General features: G+C 39.7%; 1 protein-coding gene and 1 non-coding gene across 2 annotated transcripts; both read right to left on the bottom strand.

Annotated features, from left to right (window-relative positions):
* Nucleotides 1-2,172: 2,172 nt before the first annotated feature.
* Nucleotides 2,173-10,147, bottom strand: LOC137884176 (elongation factor 2b-like). The gene is made up of 13 exons (XM_068725870.1): nt 10,059-10,147; nt 8,915-9,129; nt 7,861-8,042; nt 7,308-7,519; nt 6,756-6,934; nt 6,471-6,576; nt 5,902-6,154; nt 5,532-5,727; nt 5,039-5,405; nt 4,585-4,938; nt 4,274-4,456; nt 3,915-4,053; nt 2,173-2,542 (listed from the first exon to the last, which is right to left on the bottom strand). The coding sequence occupies exons 1-13, from the start codon at nt 10,059-10,061 to the stop codon at nt 2,349-2,351; spliced, it is 2,583 nt and encodes an 860-aa protein (XP_068581971.1). The 5' UTR covers nt 10,062-10,147; the 3' UTR covers nt 2,173-2,348.
* On the bottom strand, nt 6,257-6,325 carry LOC137884296 (small nucleolar RNA SNORD37). Its single transcript, XR_011104720.1, has one exon. It is a non-coding gene; the product is annotated as a small nucleolar RNA SNORD37 (small nucleolar RNA).
* Nucleotides 10,148-15,653: the final 5,506 nt, after the last annotated feature.

Raw genomic sequence — 15,653 nt, 5'->3', positions numbered from 1 at the left:
CAAAACAGAAGATCTGGCCTAATGGATTTGATATTAAAATAAGTTTGAGAGCATTGTTTGTATATTTTAAGCCTGTATAACAATTCAGAAACAAGACCATGTCTTATATTGTCTTAGATAAAACATGAGAGCAACTTCATTCCAGAACTCTTGAGAATAAATACATTCCATTTCTGTTTTACAGAAAGAACATGCTTGAGGAATGTCTGCAATTAATGAATGTAGGCAAACACGTTATTACAAGGGATCTATGTAATGTTTGCATAATTTCCATACAATTTAAATCCATTCCTACTTTTGCAACTATTCCTACTTCCCCTCCTTCACACAGACAACTTCAAATATTCCACATTGTTTCTACATGATTGTCGTCATTCAACTTTTCAATGACATTTGTACAAATTAAACTCATTCCCACTTTTCCTACTGCTTCCATTTCCTTAACAATTCGGTGTAGCATCAGCATTTCAGCATCGCAATTCATTCAGGAATAGTTTTTCTAGTTCTGTATTTTATTCTGTATATTATTTCGTACATTTGGTTAGATACTAGACTGCATTTTGTTTTCTCCGTACTTTGTGCTCTGTGCAATGACAGTAAAATGAATCTAATGTAGGGAGTGCCTCTGTCTTTTGGAAAGTTAAGTATCATGGTTTACTGCCCTCTACTGGTCACAGTGAGGAACAGCAACACAACGTTAGATTGGATAAAGTCAGTCAACGCAGAAACAATTACACTTTTCTGGATTACTGGCTCCATGTTGTACCTTTTTCACAACTCAATTTATCATAACTGGATCCAAACCTAGGTTTAGAAAAAATTAACTCTACCGGTATTGTCCAGCTTGCTCAGTTATAGCAATATAAAAAAGTCTAACTGTTGTGTGATTCTGTTTGGAAATGCTTTGAGTGTTTAAAGCATTTCTTGGTTTCTTGCCTGGAAAACGTGTTAAGACAAACAAAGACAAACAGAACACGCTTGGCTGGGTTGGGTTTGAACCAAACAGTCTAGTTTGAACTGGTTTGAACCCAAGGACACACGTTGGCAAACAGCTTCAACATGGGCGGCTGCCCTTGAAGGATAGAGCAGGACAACTACAAATCAACTCAGCGTGGAGCACTTCATGTAGGACAGCAGAGACCCAGAGTATCTCAAAGACCACCTCGATAGAGTTGGGGGGGATTCATGCCCATCAGACTAGAGCCAATGTGCCAACATGAGCACGGGCATCTTTGGATGTTTGGTTTGCATGGAGCCGTTAAGTCCTGCGAGGTGACATTCATCTTGTGTGCACAAGTTATTCCTCATGTGGGAACAAGTTAACGTGTGTGTACAAGATAAAAAAAAAACACTCAGGACTTTAGGGTGTCCACAGATTTGGTGTGTTATTGGTGGGAATTGTTGGTTTTGTAGGTTGCACGTAGGGCAGCAACCAACAATTGTTTTTTGATTAATGGTAAAGTTTCCTCAAGCCTTAGGAGACATCTTCAAATAGGTTTTCCAAGAAAATTGAGATACCAGGTTCCCATTATAACCGACTTCAGCGGAGACAGTTTTGCTTCTAAAAAAACAAAAACCACGATCTAAATAATTCGGTCAAATCGATCAGTAACCTAGCATTTGTTTCTGTGGGTCTCTGCCCGGTCACCTGGACTCCTGCATTTCTAATGCAAACAAGTCTGTAAATTTGTTTTAGCCATGACATGTCATTTGATATTCTGTTAATGTTGGCATCTTAAAACCATAACCACATACCGGTAATGAAAGGGATTTTGATAAACTATCATGGGAAAATGGTTTGCACCATCATTGTAAACCCTTAAATAAAAGTGTCAAACATCTTTTCAGCTGCAATTATAACCGCGGCTGCTCCATCAGTGATAGTGAGTATTTAGAGCAAACTCTGGTCGTGGTATAAAACAAGCATTTGATTCAATGTTCTGTCCTAGCTGGAGCATTGGCACCATTCAGCTGTTGTGATATCAAGACCTAGCATACTTCAGTGTCTACCAGTTTACCATGAAAACCAACTGCACTAGAAAACTAGAAATTGTGTGCACTCTAAGGCGTAATAAATATATATATATATATATTACAATATAAAAACTATATTGAGCACCTCAACAGCTGTCGAGACGGCTTCCACATGTTAACAAAAAACAGTCTGAACAATTCGTTTTTATTTTATTTTATTTATCGTTTACAATTTTTGTAGTTTATTCATTATTGTCAATCCTTTTGGCAAACATTGGTGCTCACTGTGTTCTGTACAATCCAGTCCCACAAAGCAGACTTAGAATTTGTTGGAAAGGGAGGAATGAGGCAAGAGCCAAGGGGGGTCCAGACGTTTACAATTTGTCCAGGTAGTTGTCCAAGGCCGGGACACCTTCCTTCAGACCCTTGCGTTTGCGGATATCAGCGATGACGATGCCAGGCTTGCTAGAAGGGTCTAACGGGTCTCCTGGGAGGATCTGCCAATGATCGAACACACACTGGGGGAAGGCCTTGCCACCAGTGTTGGAACGAAGGTCGGCTGTGAAACCTGAGAATGCACAGAGCAAAGTACGCTTTAATACCAGTCGACCAAGCCTCTATTACACTATGGTTAAAGGGTTGCAAGGCGTGATGGTGCAGCAGTCACAGATGTGGGAGAGAACATTGGTTTTCCCCTCTGGTCAACAGCTTGGGGCGTCTAGTATAACATGGTAGATAAAAAAACCCTCTTTGGAACACACTAAAAATATGGAGACGTCAACATACAGCATGTGCACAATTGGCCATTTAGCTAGATTTAAAAAAAAGGCTACTACTGCCACTCTTTACATTTTAAACAAATTAGCAGGCCTTCTAGTTGTCAGGTTCAAGTAAAATTACACTAAAGAAATATTTTTCTACTTTTACTTTAACCACCTGTCATGATCACACACTGCTCCTGGTCACAATTATCTTCCTTTTCCAAAAATATCTCCCAATTAGTTTAGGTAGCTCGATAATTTACACTAAAAATAAGCATCTTGGGTTTCAGTAACATGAATTTAATGTTCGCTACTGGTCCTTGTAAGGCTAACAAATGAAAATTGACACGTCGACAAACGGGCAAGTGGAAAAGGTGGCAAAGATGCACCAGGAGGAGTTTCAGTTCAGTTAGTTTAACTAGCATAGTGTGAAATAAACTTTTAATGCAGATCGTAGCCGACCGATATTCAATAAAAGTATGCAATCAGAAGGTCAGCATTAATGCTTTTCTAGTCGCCGATCCCCGATGATGCTACATGGTAAACATGCGTGTTAAAGCCATGAGCACTAATGACGCTAGCAGCACTGTTGCTGCTATGAGCTAACGAAGTACGTTGGTTCCATTCATGCTACATGATGCATTCAGGGTCTGTTAAGTAAAAATGAGTAGTAGGCAAAGGTAAATTAACATGATGTTCCAATGTCTTGTAAAATGTTTTGGTGAAACACTTGAAAAAAGTGTTGTTAGAAGAAAATTGTTTTCACAGCAATATAAAATAGATACGAGAGGAAATTTTGACTCGTTCCAACTTTTTAACACTAGCTCTAAGCAGCTAGACTCATCAATGTAAACTTTCATTTCCTAATCATTTGAAATGTGTTTTACACAAATGACTACTATAGATGACATAAATATAGAAAGTAAAATAAATACATTTATATTGTTTTATGGTTTACACTGACTTATGGATCATTGACCATCAGCGACTGGTATAATCAATAAACGTGATCGGGGAATCTTATTTATAGTTATTTTTTCTCCCGTGCCGTTCTGATCCGTGATTCAAAACCTTGAGTTTTCTGCTGACAGCTTAATACGTCTAACAACATCTGCATTTACTAAAAGATGGGAGTATCGTACACTTGACTGCTTAAGACAAACTTAATATAAATCTTACCAAATGACTCGAGGACAGGCAGGTAGGCCTTGGTAACACGCAGGGGTGTACCAATCATAGAACAGTCTCCGCCCTCAATCACGTGACCACGCCTCTTGTTTAACACACCATAGATTCCACCCATCGCATCTTCAGGACACTGCAAAGTAGACAGGAGATATTTAGTTTTACACTTCATGCTCACATTTGTGAAATGACAGGCAAGTCAACTATAGACACCAGTTCTGGTTAATATTTGCCCATGTGTGACAAGTAAAAACCTTTGCAACTTAACCATGATGCCCTGCCTAGATATACCGGCAAACTAGAAAAAAAAATAATATATAATTAAAATTACAAACATCTCCAGTGGCACTTACCTGGATCTCCACCAGGTAGATTGGCTCCATTATTCTGGGCTGGGCGGTGAGCTCGCATGCGTACAGAACTCTGCGAGCAGTGGGAATAATTTGACCACCACCACGGTGAATAGCATCTGTATGCAGGGTCACATCATGGACGTTGAAGCGAATGGCACGCATGTTCTCTTCACAGAGGACACCCTAAAGACAACAATGAGACACCAATTGTAGATGAAAAACAATTACATAACCCACTCATAGCCCTAATCCAAAAACGTTTCAGCCGAGTGCAATGAACAATGAATTTGGGCCTTATTTTGCCCCCTTACCTCCTTGACTGCCCACTGGAAGCCAGCCACAACGCTATCCTTGATCTCATTAAGGTACTGCACTCCCTTGGTAACGTCCACCAGAAGGTTGGGGCCAGTTCCATCAGGTCCGAAGCACCAGATCTTTCTGGCCTCACCGACATCCCAGTCAAACTTTTCAGTGAGGTATCGGGCACGGGCCTTCAACTCCTGGCGATGGCCAACCTCACCCTTCTCAATGTCCTCTGCCAGACCTTCTGCAAAGGGACAGGCCTTCATGAACAGACGGTTGTGCTTGTTGGGAGACTTTGAAAGACACACAACACTTGACTCTTCGCTGACGGTCTCCCTGTAGGACACCACTGGATCAGATTTCTAAAAATGAAATAAAAAAAATGTCAATGCAAATATGTTCAGGGATAACATCAAAATGACTTTAAAAGTATACATTCAATTTTGATTTGCTTTTAATTACCTTAAGTGGAACGCCAGCATGATCCTCCTCCAGATCCTTCAAACAGATCTCCAGATGCAACTCTCCAGCTCCAGCGATGATATGTTCTCCAGACTCTTCAATGATGCACTGCACCATGGGATCGGACTTGGACAGACGCTTCAGTCCCTCCACCAGCTTGGGCAAGTCGGCAGGGTTTTTGACCTCCACGGCAACTCTCACCACAGGGCTGACACTGAACTTCATCACCTTCATGTTGTGTGCCTGCTCAAAAGTGGTGATTGTTCCAGTCTTGACAAGGAACTGGTCCACTCCGACCAGACCCACGATGTTACCACATGGCACATCTTCAATGGGCTCAGTATAACGACCCATCATCAGAATGGTCCTGTGCGAGTGGTAGAAACAAGACAATTCAGATGGGACCAATATCTGATATGTTGACTTGAAATTACGACTATCAATACAATTCAGTTGGCTGTATCAGCCAACTGATACAGATGTTAAAACCAACCTCTGAATCGGTTTCAAGTACAGATCGTCCTTCTTTCCAGGGGTATAGTTAGGTCCCATGATGCGTACTTTCATGCCAGTGGAGATACAGCCAGAGAACACACGACCAAATGCATAGAAGCGACCCTTGTCATTGGAAGGGACCATCTTTGAGATGTACACCATCAAGGGAGCCTTGGGGTCACAGTTCTTGATACCTGGTTAAAAACAATTTGTTTGACAATAAGTTTGAGTCCCAAAACAACTACCAATCGAAGCCACATCTGGAATATTGCCACGGTCTTGCCAATAGCAATTACTGAAATTAAGCATGTGCCGTTTGTTGAAACATTTTATTACCAAGTCATAATAAAAATATAATGTTGTCATACCCATGGCAGCCTCATCATCTCCAGGTCCTTCGTAGAGCAGTTCGCAACGGTACTTCTGGGCAGTGACGGGGGAAGGCAGATGGATGGCGATCATTTGCAGAAGGGCTTCTCCGGCAGGCAGCCAGCGGCGCATCACTGACTTCAGGAGAGGCTTACCCTCCTTCTCCTTGTCTTCAGCATCCAGCTTGATATCCAGCTTTGAGATCAGCTTGGCAGTTTCCTCCTTGTTGAAGTTCATGATGGCAGCAAAGACCTAAATAGGAAGTCCATTTGAATTAGTAGACTGATTAAACACGACCATTTCGCTTGCAATTAAACATGACTAAGCCAAGAATGAAACGAGTTCCTGTGCCCTGCTCAGAGTGAAGGTTATCATCACTGTTTACTCAGGTCAAAGTGAAGAATGTTTCAAATCATCACTTGCAGGCACACAGAGCAACCCCTTTTAGTTTCCTTAAAAGTTTACAGATATGGAATTATCAAATTACAACATGTACTACTTTGAACAACGTTGCCTTTTCTAAGTGCATTGCAGCACAATAACATTTAAATAAAAGCAGCCACGTTACCTTGAAGATAGGATCCAGGATGAGAGCAACAAAGGTGCGTGGGTACCTGGCGCCCTCAGGTCCATTAGCAGTTTTAAGGAACTTTCCAGTGGATGCATCAAAGAACCTAGAGAAATACACGAGTGAAGATTGACCAATTTGATCAAGTCAGAAACAACTATAATAAGACACAAATCAGGTTCAAGATTAAATAAAGTCATGAAACATTTTGTTTCTTTCTATGTGCTAGTTGTGTTCCCCTTCGGATTGTGTGCGATTTATTTGGCAACCAAGCTTGAGACCGACCTGTCACCCCACAGCTTCTTCATCATGTCTTCCACCTTCTTGCAGTTCTCAGCTGGTGTCAACTGGGTGTTGCCCTTGGCAGCAAACTTGGCTGCATACATCTCAGCAAACTGCTTCAGGGTGAAAGCCCAGCCGTGGAGTCCAGAGCCAAAGCCAACTGTTCCAACAATTGGATCGACCTTTGAGAGTTGGCATAAGTACATAAAAGAGATTTTTTTTAATTTATGTTTTATTTAGCTATACTGACTTTACTTTGGACACAAGAATAAAGAGACAAAAATACTCATGTTGTGTCTGTTTAGGAGCTGGATCCCCGTAGTTTTTCACAGTTTTAGTTTCTTTTAAATTAAAAAAACCTGTTACAAGAACATGATTTTTTTTAAATAAGAAAACTATGCCATTTTAGTAGCCCAGTACATAAATTGGGACAGAGGAGTTAATTAAGCGCAACGCTTTAGTTCGGAAAAACACTGGACAAAAGTTTAAGCTATTGATCCAGACGCGAGGCCAGTGTGTTGCACTCAAGATAAAAACATTCAGACAGAAACTCACCATGAGGGAGCCCATAGGTCCAGTTTCATCTTCTCCATAAGTGGAAATGATGACATTGACCGACTCAACAATACGCTGGAAAGTCTGGTAAAGGTCTTCAGGGTCAAGCTGCAACTCCAACAAGGCACGGTCCATCTTGTTCATCATCAGGACTGGCTTGATGCGCTCACCAATGGCCTGACGGAGCACCGTCTCAGTTTGCACACAAACACCTGGCAGGGTTACACAACGAGACAATTCAAGATCACGTTGAGAGTTCACACAAGCAGCACTATAGTAAACATAGTATGAAGGACACCGTTTAATTATTTACATAGCAAATCAGACCTTACAGGTTTTCCTGTAGCATGTGTACATTTAAATGTAAACTAAGTTATTGTTAATAATCTGATGCAAGAGTTTTGTCTAATTTTATATGCCTGATAAAACAATGCGACTGGCAATGTTGACAGTTTCATGTCCTCTGTGTGTCAGCTTGTGGTTTATTGCTTGTAGACTAAGATCAAATGAGACTCTACATTGGCTAGTGAGGGTTTGACAGTCTTGTCCTTACCAGACACACAGTCCACTACGACCAGGGCTCCGTCAGTGACACGGAGAGCAGCAGTCACTTCAGAGGAGAAGTCAACGTGCCCCGGAGAGTCAATCAGGTTGATCAAGAAGCCAGAACCATCTTTGCCCTGCTTGATGAAGGCCAAGTCATTCTCGCTCAGCTCGTAGAACAAGGAGATAGCGCTGCAAGTCAGGATGGATAACAGTTTAGACCGAGTCAGTTTTCAAATGACATAAAAATTGGGTGATCCTACAAAAAATGAGAGTTGATATATACAAAGTCTTTAAATAAAAAAAAATATGTAAAAAAAGGGGGGAGAATATAAAAGGTATCGTCATTTAATTAAAAACAAAAACTTTAAAATCCCTTAAAGTAAAGAACTTTTGTCTATAGTCTTGCATGAAAACAGAGATGTCCAATGTGACAAAAAGAGAGCAGGGGGGGGGGGGGGGGAATCACAGATCAACTGTGGTCCGTTACACCACTATAACACAATACAATCAACAGCTTTACATTCCATGAATGTATTGTAATTGAATTTGCTTGGGAATGTACATTTGAAAAATACACTTGATGAACATGATCAGCTGAAAGAAAGGTAACCTACAATATTTAACTTTCACCAGCCCGTGTTCATCGAGTCCTAACGTGTTCAATACAATGCAGCGTCATTATAGGTTATACTGGCGTTAACGGCAGGCATCCCTGTGCTTATGTTTTGTGCTGTTTTATACAATGACCTACAGTTTGTAGGATTTGATTTTTTGATGAAAATGAATTGTTGCGATTAATTGACCAATTGGTTTAATAGTTAACAGTTCAATCAATAGAAAATGAAAGCTCTTTTTTATACCATTACTGTGCAGAAATGTTTTATTTTATCACTAATGGCAAATGACACGACACATTCATCAACATCTGAACAGAAAACGTGGGGATTTGATTAAGTGCAGCAGACTTTGACCGCCCACAGCCAGCTCACCATCCAGACCCAGGGAGGAGCAGAGATGGGAGCCAAGCTAAAACACCTACTGACGTATAACAAGATTCTTACGTTGACTTGATGGTGATGCAACGTTCCTGTTCGTCTTTGCGTGTGTCGGTGAAACGGGTCTCTCCAGCACGAGCTGAGGCAATGATGCCAGCCTTTGACACAAGCGAGTCCGTCAGAGTTGACTTTCCGTGGTCGACGTGCGCAATCACAGACATGTTACGGATGTTGGCCTTCTTGTCCATGATGGCACGGATCTGGTCGATTGTAAAGTTCACCTGATGGAGGAGACATTTTAAATAGTTAGAAGATTCACAAAAAAGGAAAAAACTGAACACATAAATATAGCAAAAGAGTACGCAGAGCATATCGAAAATTGCTGCGGATGCTATGCGAATTGTCCTAGTTCCACCCAGGGCGTTATCCACCATCGTCACAGCTCTGACGTTGTAGTTATCTCCATATAGCATTTCCTTTTTCAGAACCTTTCGCCTGTGATTTCCAACATATCGGGTGAACAACAAGTATATCTAGACTGCAATAAGAATTCAACCCAGAAATCATTTGTAACATTAGAACTCAACTAAGCGCCAACCGGCATAATACGTCAGCACAAATAGGCCACGTGTACAGACTCATGATACAATGCTAAGTGCTAATGTTAGCTTGTTAGCCAAAACTAGCCGGCCCGGCAGCGTGAAATGCCGGTTTAATTTTACCCCGGGGTGTAGAGACTTCAGAAACACGACGCTACCACTACAGCAGACAACATTTAAATGGTCACCTGCCCCCCAATTCAGTTACTATTCATTTATATCGACATTAGCTACATTTTCCGTTGAAGTCGAAGCAAAGAGCGGCCGCTTAACGTGTTAGCATACGCAACACCGCAGCGTCACTTTACGTTAGCCATTTAAGAGTCGGCCGATATATTACCACCCAAAACGGGCCAAAATGCATTAACTTAGACAATCCACAGTTTAGTATGACAATTTAGAAATGATTCTCTAGAGTCCCGGTAGCTCCGTAAAACGAACGGTAACGATGACAGAGCGGCTGCCATTTTGATCAAAGCACAATCGCCAGAAATAACCTACAAGTACGCACATCATCCGTAAAATGCCCGTAACTATATCAATATTAACGTCAAGGACATATTTTGCGCTCGATAATGCATCAACTACTTGGGAAAGTGCGATCAACTCACCATTTTGACGGATGGTTTCGGATCCGCTCAGTGGCGAGAAGAAACAGGAATTTTGTACGCTGCCCACCTCACGAGGTCTTAGGCAGGGAAGAGACCGCTGACGTCAGAAAAAATAAATTTATAGTACGTACGTCTTGCCCCGTGCGTCATCACGTTATGTTGCGCTCAAGACCGTGTGGCACGCTACGGCTACCGAGAAGCACAAGTTTACTTGTCGACAAAAGTCAAAAGAGCTTTATCATCATTCAGTTAATTAATAGATTTTTTTTTTATCACGCCAGGCATTCTCTATAAAACAGCAATACACATATTTATGTAAATTACTCTTTTTTATTCTCCTATCATCCTGACTATAGTAGAATTTCGTGAAGAATTTGTAAATTCCTTACTGATCGTTCCTTCGATACATTTAACAATATCCCGTTCTTAACTGTACATCAATACATATACTTAGCTGATCAACGATAGCTTTTTAATATGATACATGTATCAAAGTCACCAGAGACTAAATACGTCTACAATTTTGAGTCTGAGTAGGCACCACGTTATTTGCAAGAATTAAATTGCCTGATTTCCATTTGCACAGCAGTCGATATTATGGTCTAATCTATTTTTTAAATGATTCAAGTACTACTTTTGAAATGAAAAAATGTGACACAAATGTTTCTCAAGGATTCAAGGATCATTTATTGTCATTATGCAACACATGGATGCACAACGACATTCAGTTATAGAGCCCATTTTCAACACAACAAACACATGCCAAACAAAACAAAACAAAAACATCAGGCATGAATCCTCAATTTCCTTAACATTTTAACCAGCAATTCAGCATAGCATCAGCTTTTCTGCATCCGGTATTCACACCGCAATTTATTCTGTATTTTATTCTGTATATTATTCTGTACATTTGGTTAGATACTAGACTGCATTTTGTTTTCTCCGTACTTTGTGCTGCGTGCAAATGACAGTATACTTGAATCTAGTCTAGGGAGTGCCTCTGTCTTTTGGAAAGTTAAGAATCATGAAGATTACTGCCCTCCACTGGTCACAGTGAAGAACTGCAACAAAACGTTATATTGGATAAAGTCAATCTGGCGGTGAAATACGGTAAATCATTTAAAAACAAACAAACATAAAGAAAATATCGTGAAATTATAACGTTAATTGATATGTGGACATGATTGGCTGTTCTCTATCAAATACATTTATTTGTAGGTCCTAACATTAATTTGCATAGACAGAATTGTATGATAGGCCTACAAATACATGACAGCAACACTCTCAACCACTGATTCCAGAAACAATTACACACCGTTGGTTGTGGATTACTGGCTCCATGTTGTACCTTTTTCACAACTCAATTTATTTTAACTGGATCCAAATCCATACCATGCTTGACAGTTACCCAAAATAATGTCAAATTTCTCTTTTCATTTCTCACTTGCCCTCCTATACCTCTTCTTCTCCACTAGGGGGCTGTCGTTTCACCATTTCCTTGCAGTACATTCCGATTACTTAAAAGCACCAATGACGCATTCAAACGCCCTTTATTCAAGGTGTGTTTATCAAATATGCATTAAGTATGAATTTGCCAGGTCATTAGGTCATAAAGTGTTGTTGGCCCACAAGTAAATTTTGACAAATTGTTTTTGCTAAATGTGTCAAATTGGTACTTGGAACATTGAGTCCTTCCTATCTGCACAGCAATGATGTCACACACAGAACTCATTTCATTATTTAAGGAAACTATTATATTATACTTATACTCCACTACATTTGAGAGGCCAATAATGCACTTTAGTTAGTGACTCAGAATCCTATTATTTACACAAAACATAATCAACAAATGTATCCTGATGCATTGTCCTATACGCTACTCAGCAGTATAACATAATAAAAAAAAATGGCCCCCACCTTTACCAGCTGCAACAGTAAACTAATGTTAATACATGAAGCATCAATGATTATAATCCAATAATGACCTAATGCATCATTAGGATTAATAGAATGAGTGATGCATGAAGAGTACTTTTACTTAACATCATTTCACTTTACGTACTTTATTACAATGGTCACATACTTGAAATAAGTAACCTCTGCATTTAACCCATCTTAAGCATCTGGAGCAGTGAAGGACCCTCAGAGCCACGTGTCTCGCTCCAGGACACGTGGAAGAGTCGGCCATCAAACTACCAACCTTGTGGTGAAAGGATGACCCGCTCTGAGCCACGGCTGCACCCAATGCTAATACTTCTGTACTTTACTTTAGTAAACGTTGTGAACACTTCTTCCACCAGCTCAGTGATCACTTAACTGCTCTGTAGTTAGTGCCTACTTTGACTTGTCTGGAGCAAACAAAAATGAGATTATTACGTAACTACATCAAATTGTGCATTATTAACAGCATAAAGTTGCTACTAAGGGATATTAAAACAGCGCTCTGAAAGAAAACTATGGCTCCACTCTTTCATGTCATTCGAGGCAGTGGTCAATGCGGGCCAAAATGTGGTTGAAAAGATTATTTAAATGTAAGAAGTGACATGTGCTGATCATAACAAAAATACCAGAAACAGTTGATTTTCAATTATCAAAAGACTGTAGGATTCTTAGTCTTGTGGTCGGCTAAAGATTCCTCTGTAGTCCATTTTACACCATGTTGCATGATTGTTTTTTCTCCATCAGATGGTGCTGAAGCCTCACTTCCAGACACTCCAGATGTCAGCACACCAGTCCCACAGAACACAGGTAATCCTCGTCTGTGTTATCGAGATAATCGCACTGAGTTAAGCAGTGATTATGTTGTAAGCATGGACTTGCTTTAGGCTAAAAGACAAGGTTACTTTCTTCATGGGCTCTATCAATGGGATAGAAAACCCTTGATGTTGTCTTTGATCATGCTGGAATTAATGCATCATTAGTCTCCAATTAAACTACCCTACCCTAAAAGACACATTTGCATTTTTCTTCTTCTGTTGATTTAATTGAACCCTGTGTACGCTTGCTTTATAGCCTAGGCTTTCTCCAACTGTGTGGCTTTTAAGTACATATGCAGAGACACTTAAGAAGGTGAGGGGGAAACAACAAAGATGTGTTCGAGAGGGAAAGCATTGAGAGCTACTGCTCTGTTTACTTTCAGAGGACATGATGTTCTAAACTCTCTGTGGCAATGAACAAAGGGAACAGGAATGATGAAAGATATTGTTCTTTGTCAAAACATCGTCCAGGAATCTTCTCTATAATATACACAGCCTTCAGGTGAATGTGTTTCCTGTACTCCATATCAAAAAGTACTACATGTGTAGCTCCAAGGAAATATGCTGTTTAATTTTCCTTTCGTAAATATAACCTCCATAGTCAATAAAGATTTTTTTTTTTAAGAATTTGATTCAACAGTCAAGGTTACATTAAATGGACTATTGAACATACTGTACACCTGCATTATACCCAAGGATGCATGCAGGATGAAGCTCCTTGAATAAAATTCTGCCTCAGTCCTTAATAATGAATTCAATTACTTTGAAATGCAGTGCATAGAACGTACAGGTCTTATTCGTGGGTTGTTGAATTTGACTTATGCATCTGTTACCATGTAAGACCCTCTTGCAGATGTGATGTGTTACTTTTCACTTAAACAGTTTCACATGCCTCAAAGTTAAATACTGGTTTTAAAATGTTTTTCAAAAACAAAATACTTTACAAAGACATAAAAAGCAAGAGAAATGAACAGATAGTAGTAGATTAAAAAATAGTTGATACAGTAATAATAACAAGCAAGGGATGAATTACTAGAACACAGTAATAAAATAAAATAAAATAAAATGAAATAAAATAAAATGTTTAATTTTGTGAGTAGTCTTGCTGCTGCACTTTGAACTAGTTGACGTTTGGAGAGGTTGTATTGGATGATAGAGGAATACAAAAAGTTACAGTAATGTAAGTGGGATGTGAACAGTAAAGGCGTTGCATTCCTCTCTATCCCCACTCTAATGCTCTAGACAATTCTTTGCCTTGCTGCACTGGCAACGGTCATGAGTTTGATAACCTGAACACCATTATGTGATGAATTTTACGGACATGCTCGTGCCAAAAAAGCGCTCTCTAAAAGGCATAAAATGATTCCATCACTCATGTTCTGGGAGGAGAGAGGCGGTGGGGGGGATGGGTGCATCAGGAACAGAATTAGAAAACAATTAGGTCTAAAATGGACACAGGCATGCTCAAAAAACACAACTATAAATTGAACAAATTTGACAGTGTTAATCACCTGCGAGAACAGAAAGTAAACTGTGTAAAATGCTCTCATTTAACGCCATCACACTTGATCTGCTTGTCTAACCCTATGCTGTGGCTCTCAGCGTGCTGTCATATCTAAGAAACACTCGCACAGAATGATTGGCAGGGAGAAATGACAGGGAACTCAGGCTGAGTAATTGACTATGGATTGAAATGACACCACACTTTTAGAGGGGAATGATTTCACCCACAACAAGCCATCCCTGGGAATGTGTCTTTTTAAATTTCAAAGTTGTTACTTTTAGAACAGTCCGTGTTCTGCTGGTACTTTGTGTGACAGAAAGAGACAGAAGCCTGACATACCGTATCCACACATTTACTTCAGTCTGATCCTCCGAATGCACGCAGGCCTGTACGTTTATCGGTCTCCCTCTTGCTCTCTTGCCTTGACGCTTTCCCTGATTTACTCCTCATAAGCGAGCCTAAACATCACACACAGTAACCACTGGTCTTTTACAAAAAAAAAGAGTACAAAAGTATAAATATTAGAAACTTAATTTATGGCAATATAAGAGTCAGTATCAACTTTATTGCCCAAGTATTGTTGACACATTACATTTTGGGTAAATCACACAGCACCAAGAAGTAATGAGATACACATACAGACATAAACGCAAACTTGAACAGTGTGGCGGGAAGATATGTGGTTTACGTGTGTCTGTGGAGTTTATGGAGTTTACCACATCACAATTATTTTTTTTTTATATTAGATTAGATAATAAGAATAAGAAAAGAAAATACAAATAATCATTAAAATGAACATTTCACATGTACAGAACATTCTAAATAAATTAGCTAAATAAATATATATTATATGTTACAGAAGGCATAGGAAGAGGTAAACACTTTTATAGTCCTATCCTTCATAACTTAAATAACCTTCATTAAATTATTCCTCCATGTGTATTTTGACTCCAGTTATTACTCCGGTGTGAACATTTCTAGTTTAGACTGACACACTGCAGTCAAGGGCAGAAAGTCTCTGATAATATGTAAATGTTTACTTTTCCCTTAACTACGTTTGATTATTTCTCAGATGTCTTCATAATTTTGATGCTCAGATGTGTGCGAATTCTCTTCTGCAAACTTATTAAAAGTTTCCTTTGCTCCTGAGGTGGCTTTCTTGAACACGCGTTTAGGCAATATGCAGCTTCAGTCACACACCAAGAAGCTTCCCTCTGAGAGAAATGTGGCTTTCATCCGACAGCAGTAATCTGTCATCCTCCAGTATTGTTGCTCTTGAATTTCAAATAGCGAGGGCAGATACACAGCAAAAAAGTGTTGAAATAAACTTTTCCC

The sequence above is a fragment of the Cebidichthys violaceus genome, unplaced genomic scaffold (genome assembly GCF_023349555.1).
Source record: "Cebidichthys violaceus isolate CVI_PGR_0920_01 unplaced genomic scaffold, fCebVio1.0.p SCAF_37, whole genome shotgun sequence".
NCBI lineage: Eukaryota > Metazoa > Chordata > Actinopteri > Perciformes > Stichaeidae > Cebidichthys > Cebidichthys violaceus.
This window is presented reverse-complemented; position numbering and strand designations above follow the sequence as displayed.

Excerpts from the sequence above, each read along its gene's own strand:
- LOC137884176 (XM_068725870.1), bottom strand. Across the intron at positions 6,155-6,470 it reads TCCTGGATCCTATCTTCAAG|GTCTTTGCTGCCATCATGAA; the intron begins GTAACGTGGCTG and ends CTTCCTATTTAG. Across the intron at positions 5,728-5,901 it reads AGATGATGAGGCTGCCATGG|GTATCAAGAACTGTGACCCC; the intron begins GTATGACAACAT and ends GTTTTTAACCAG.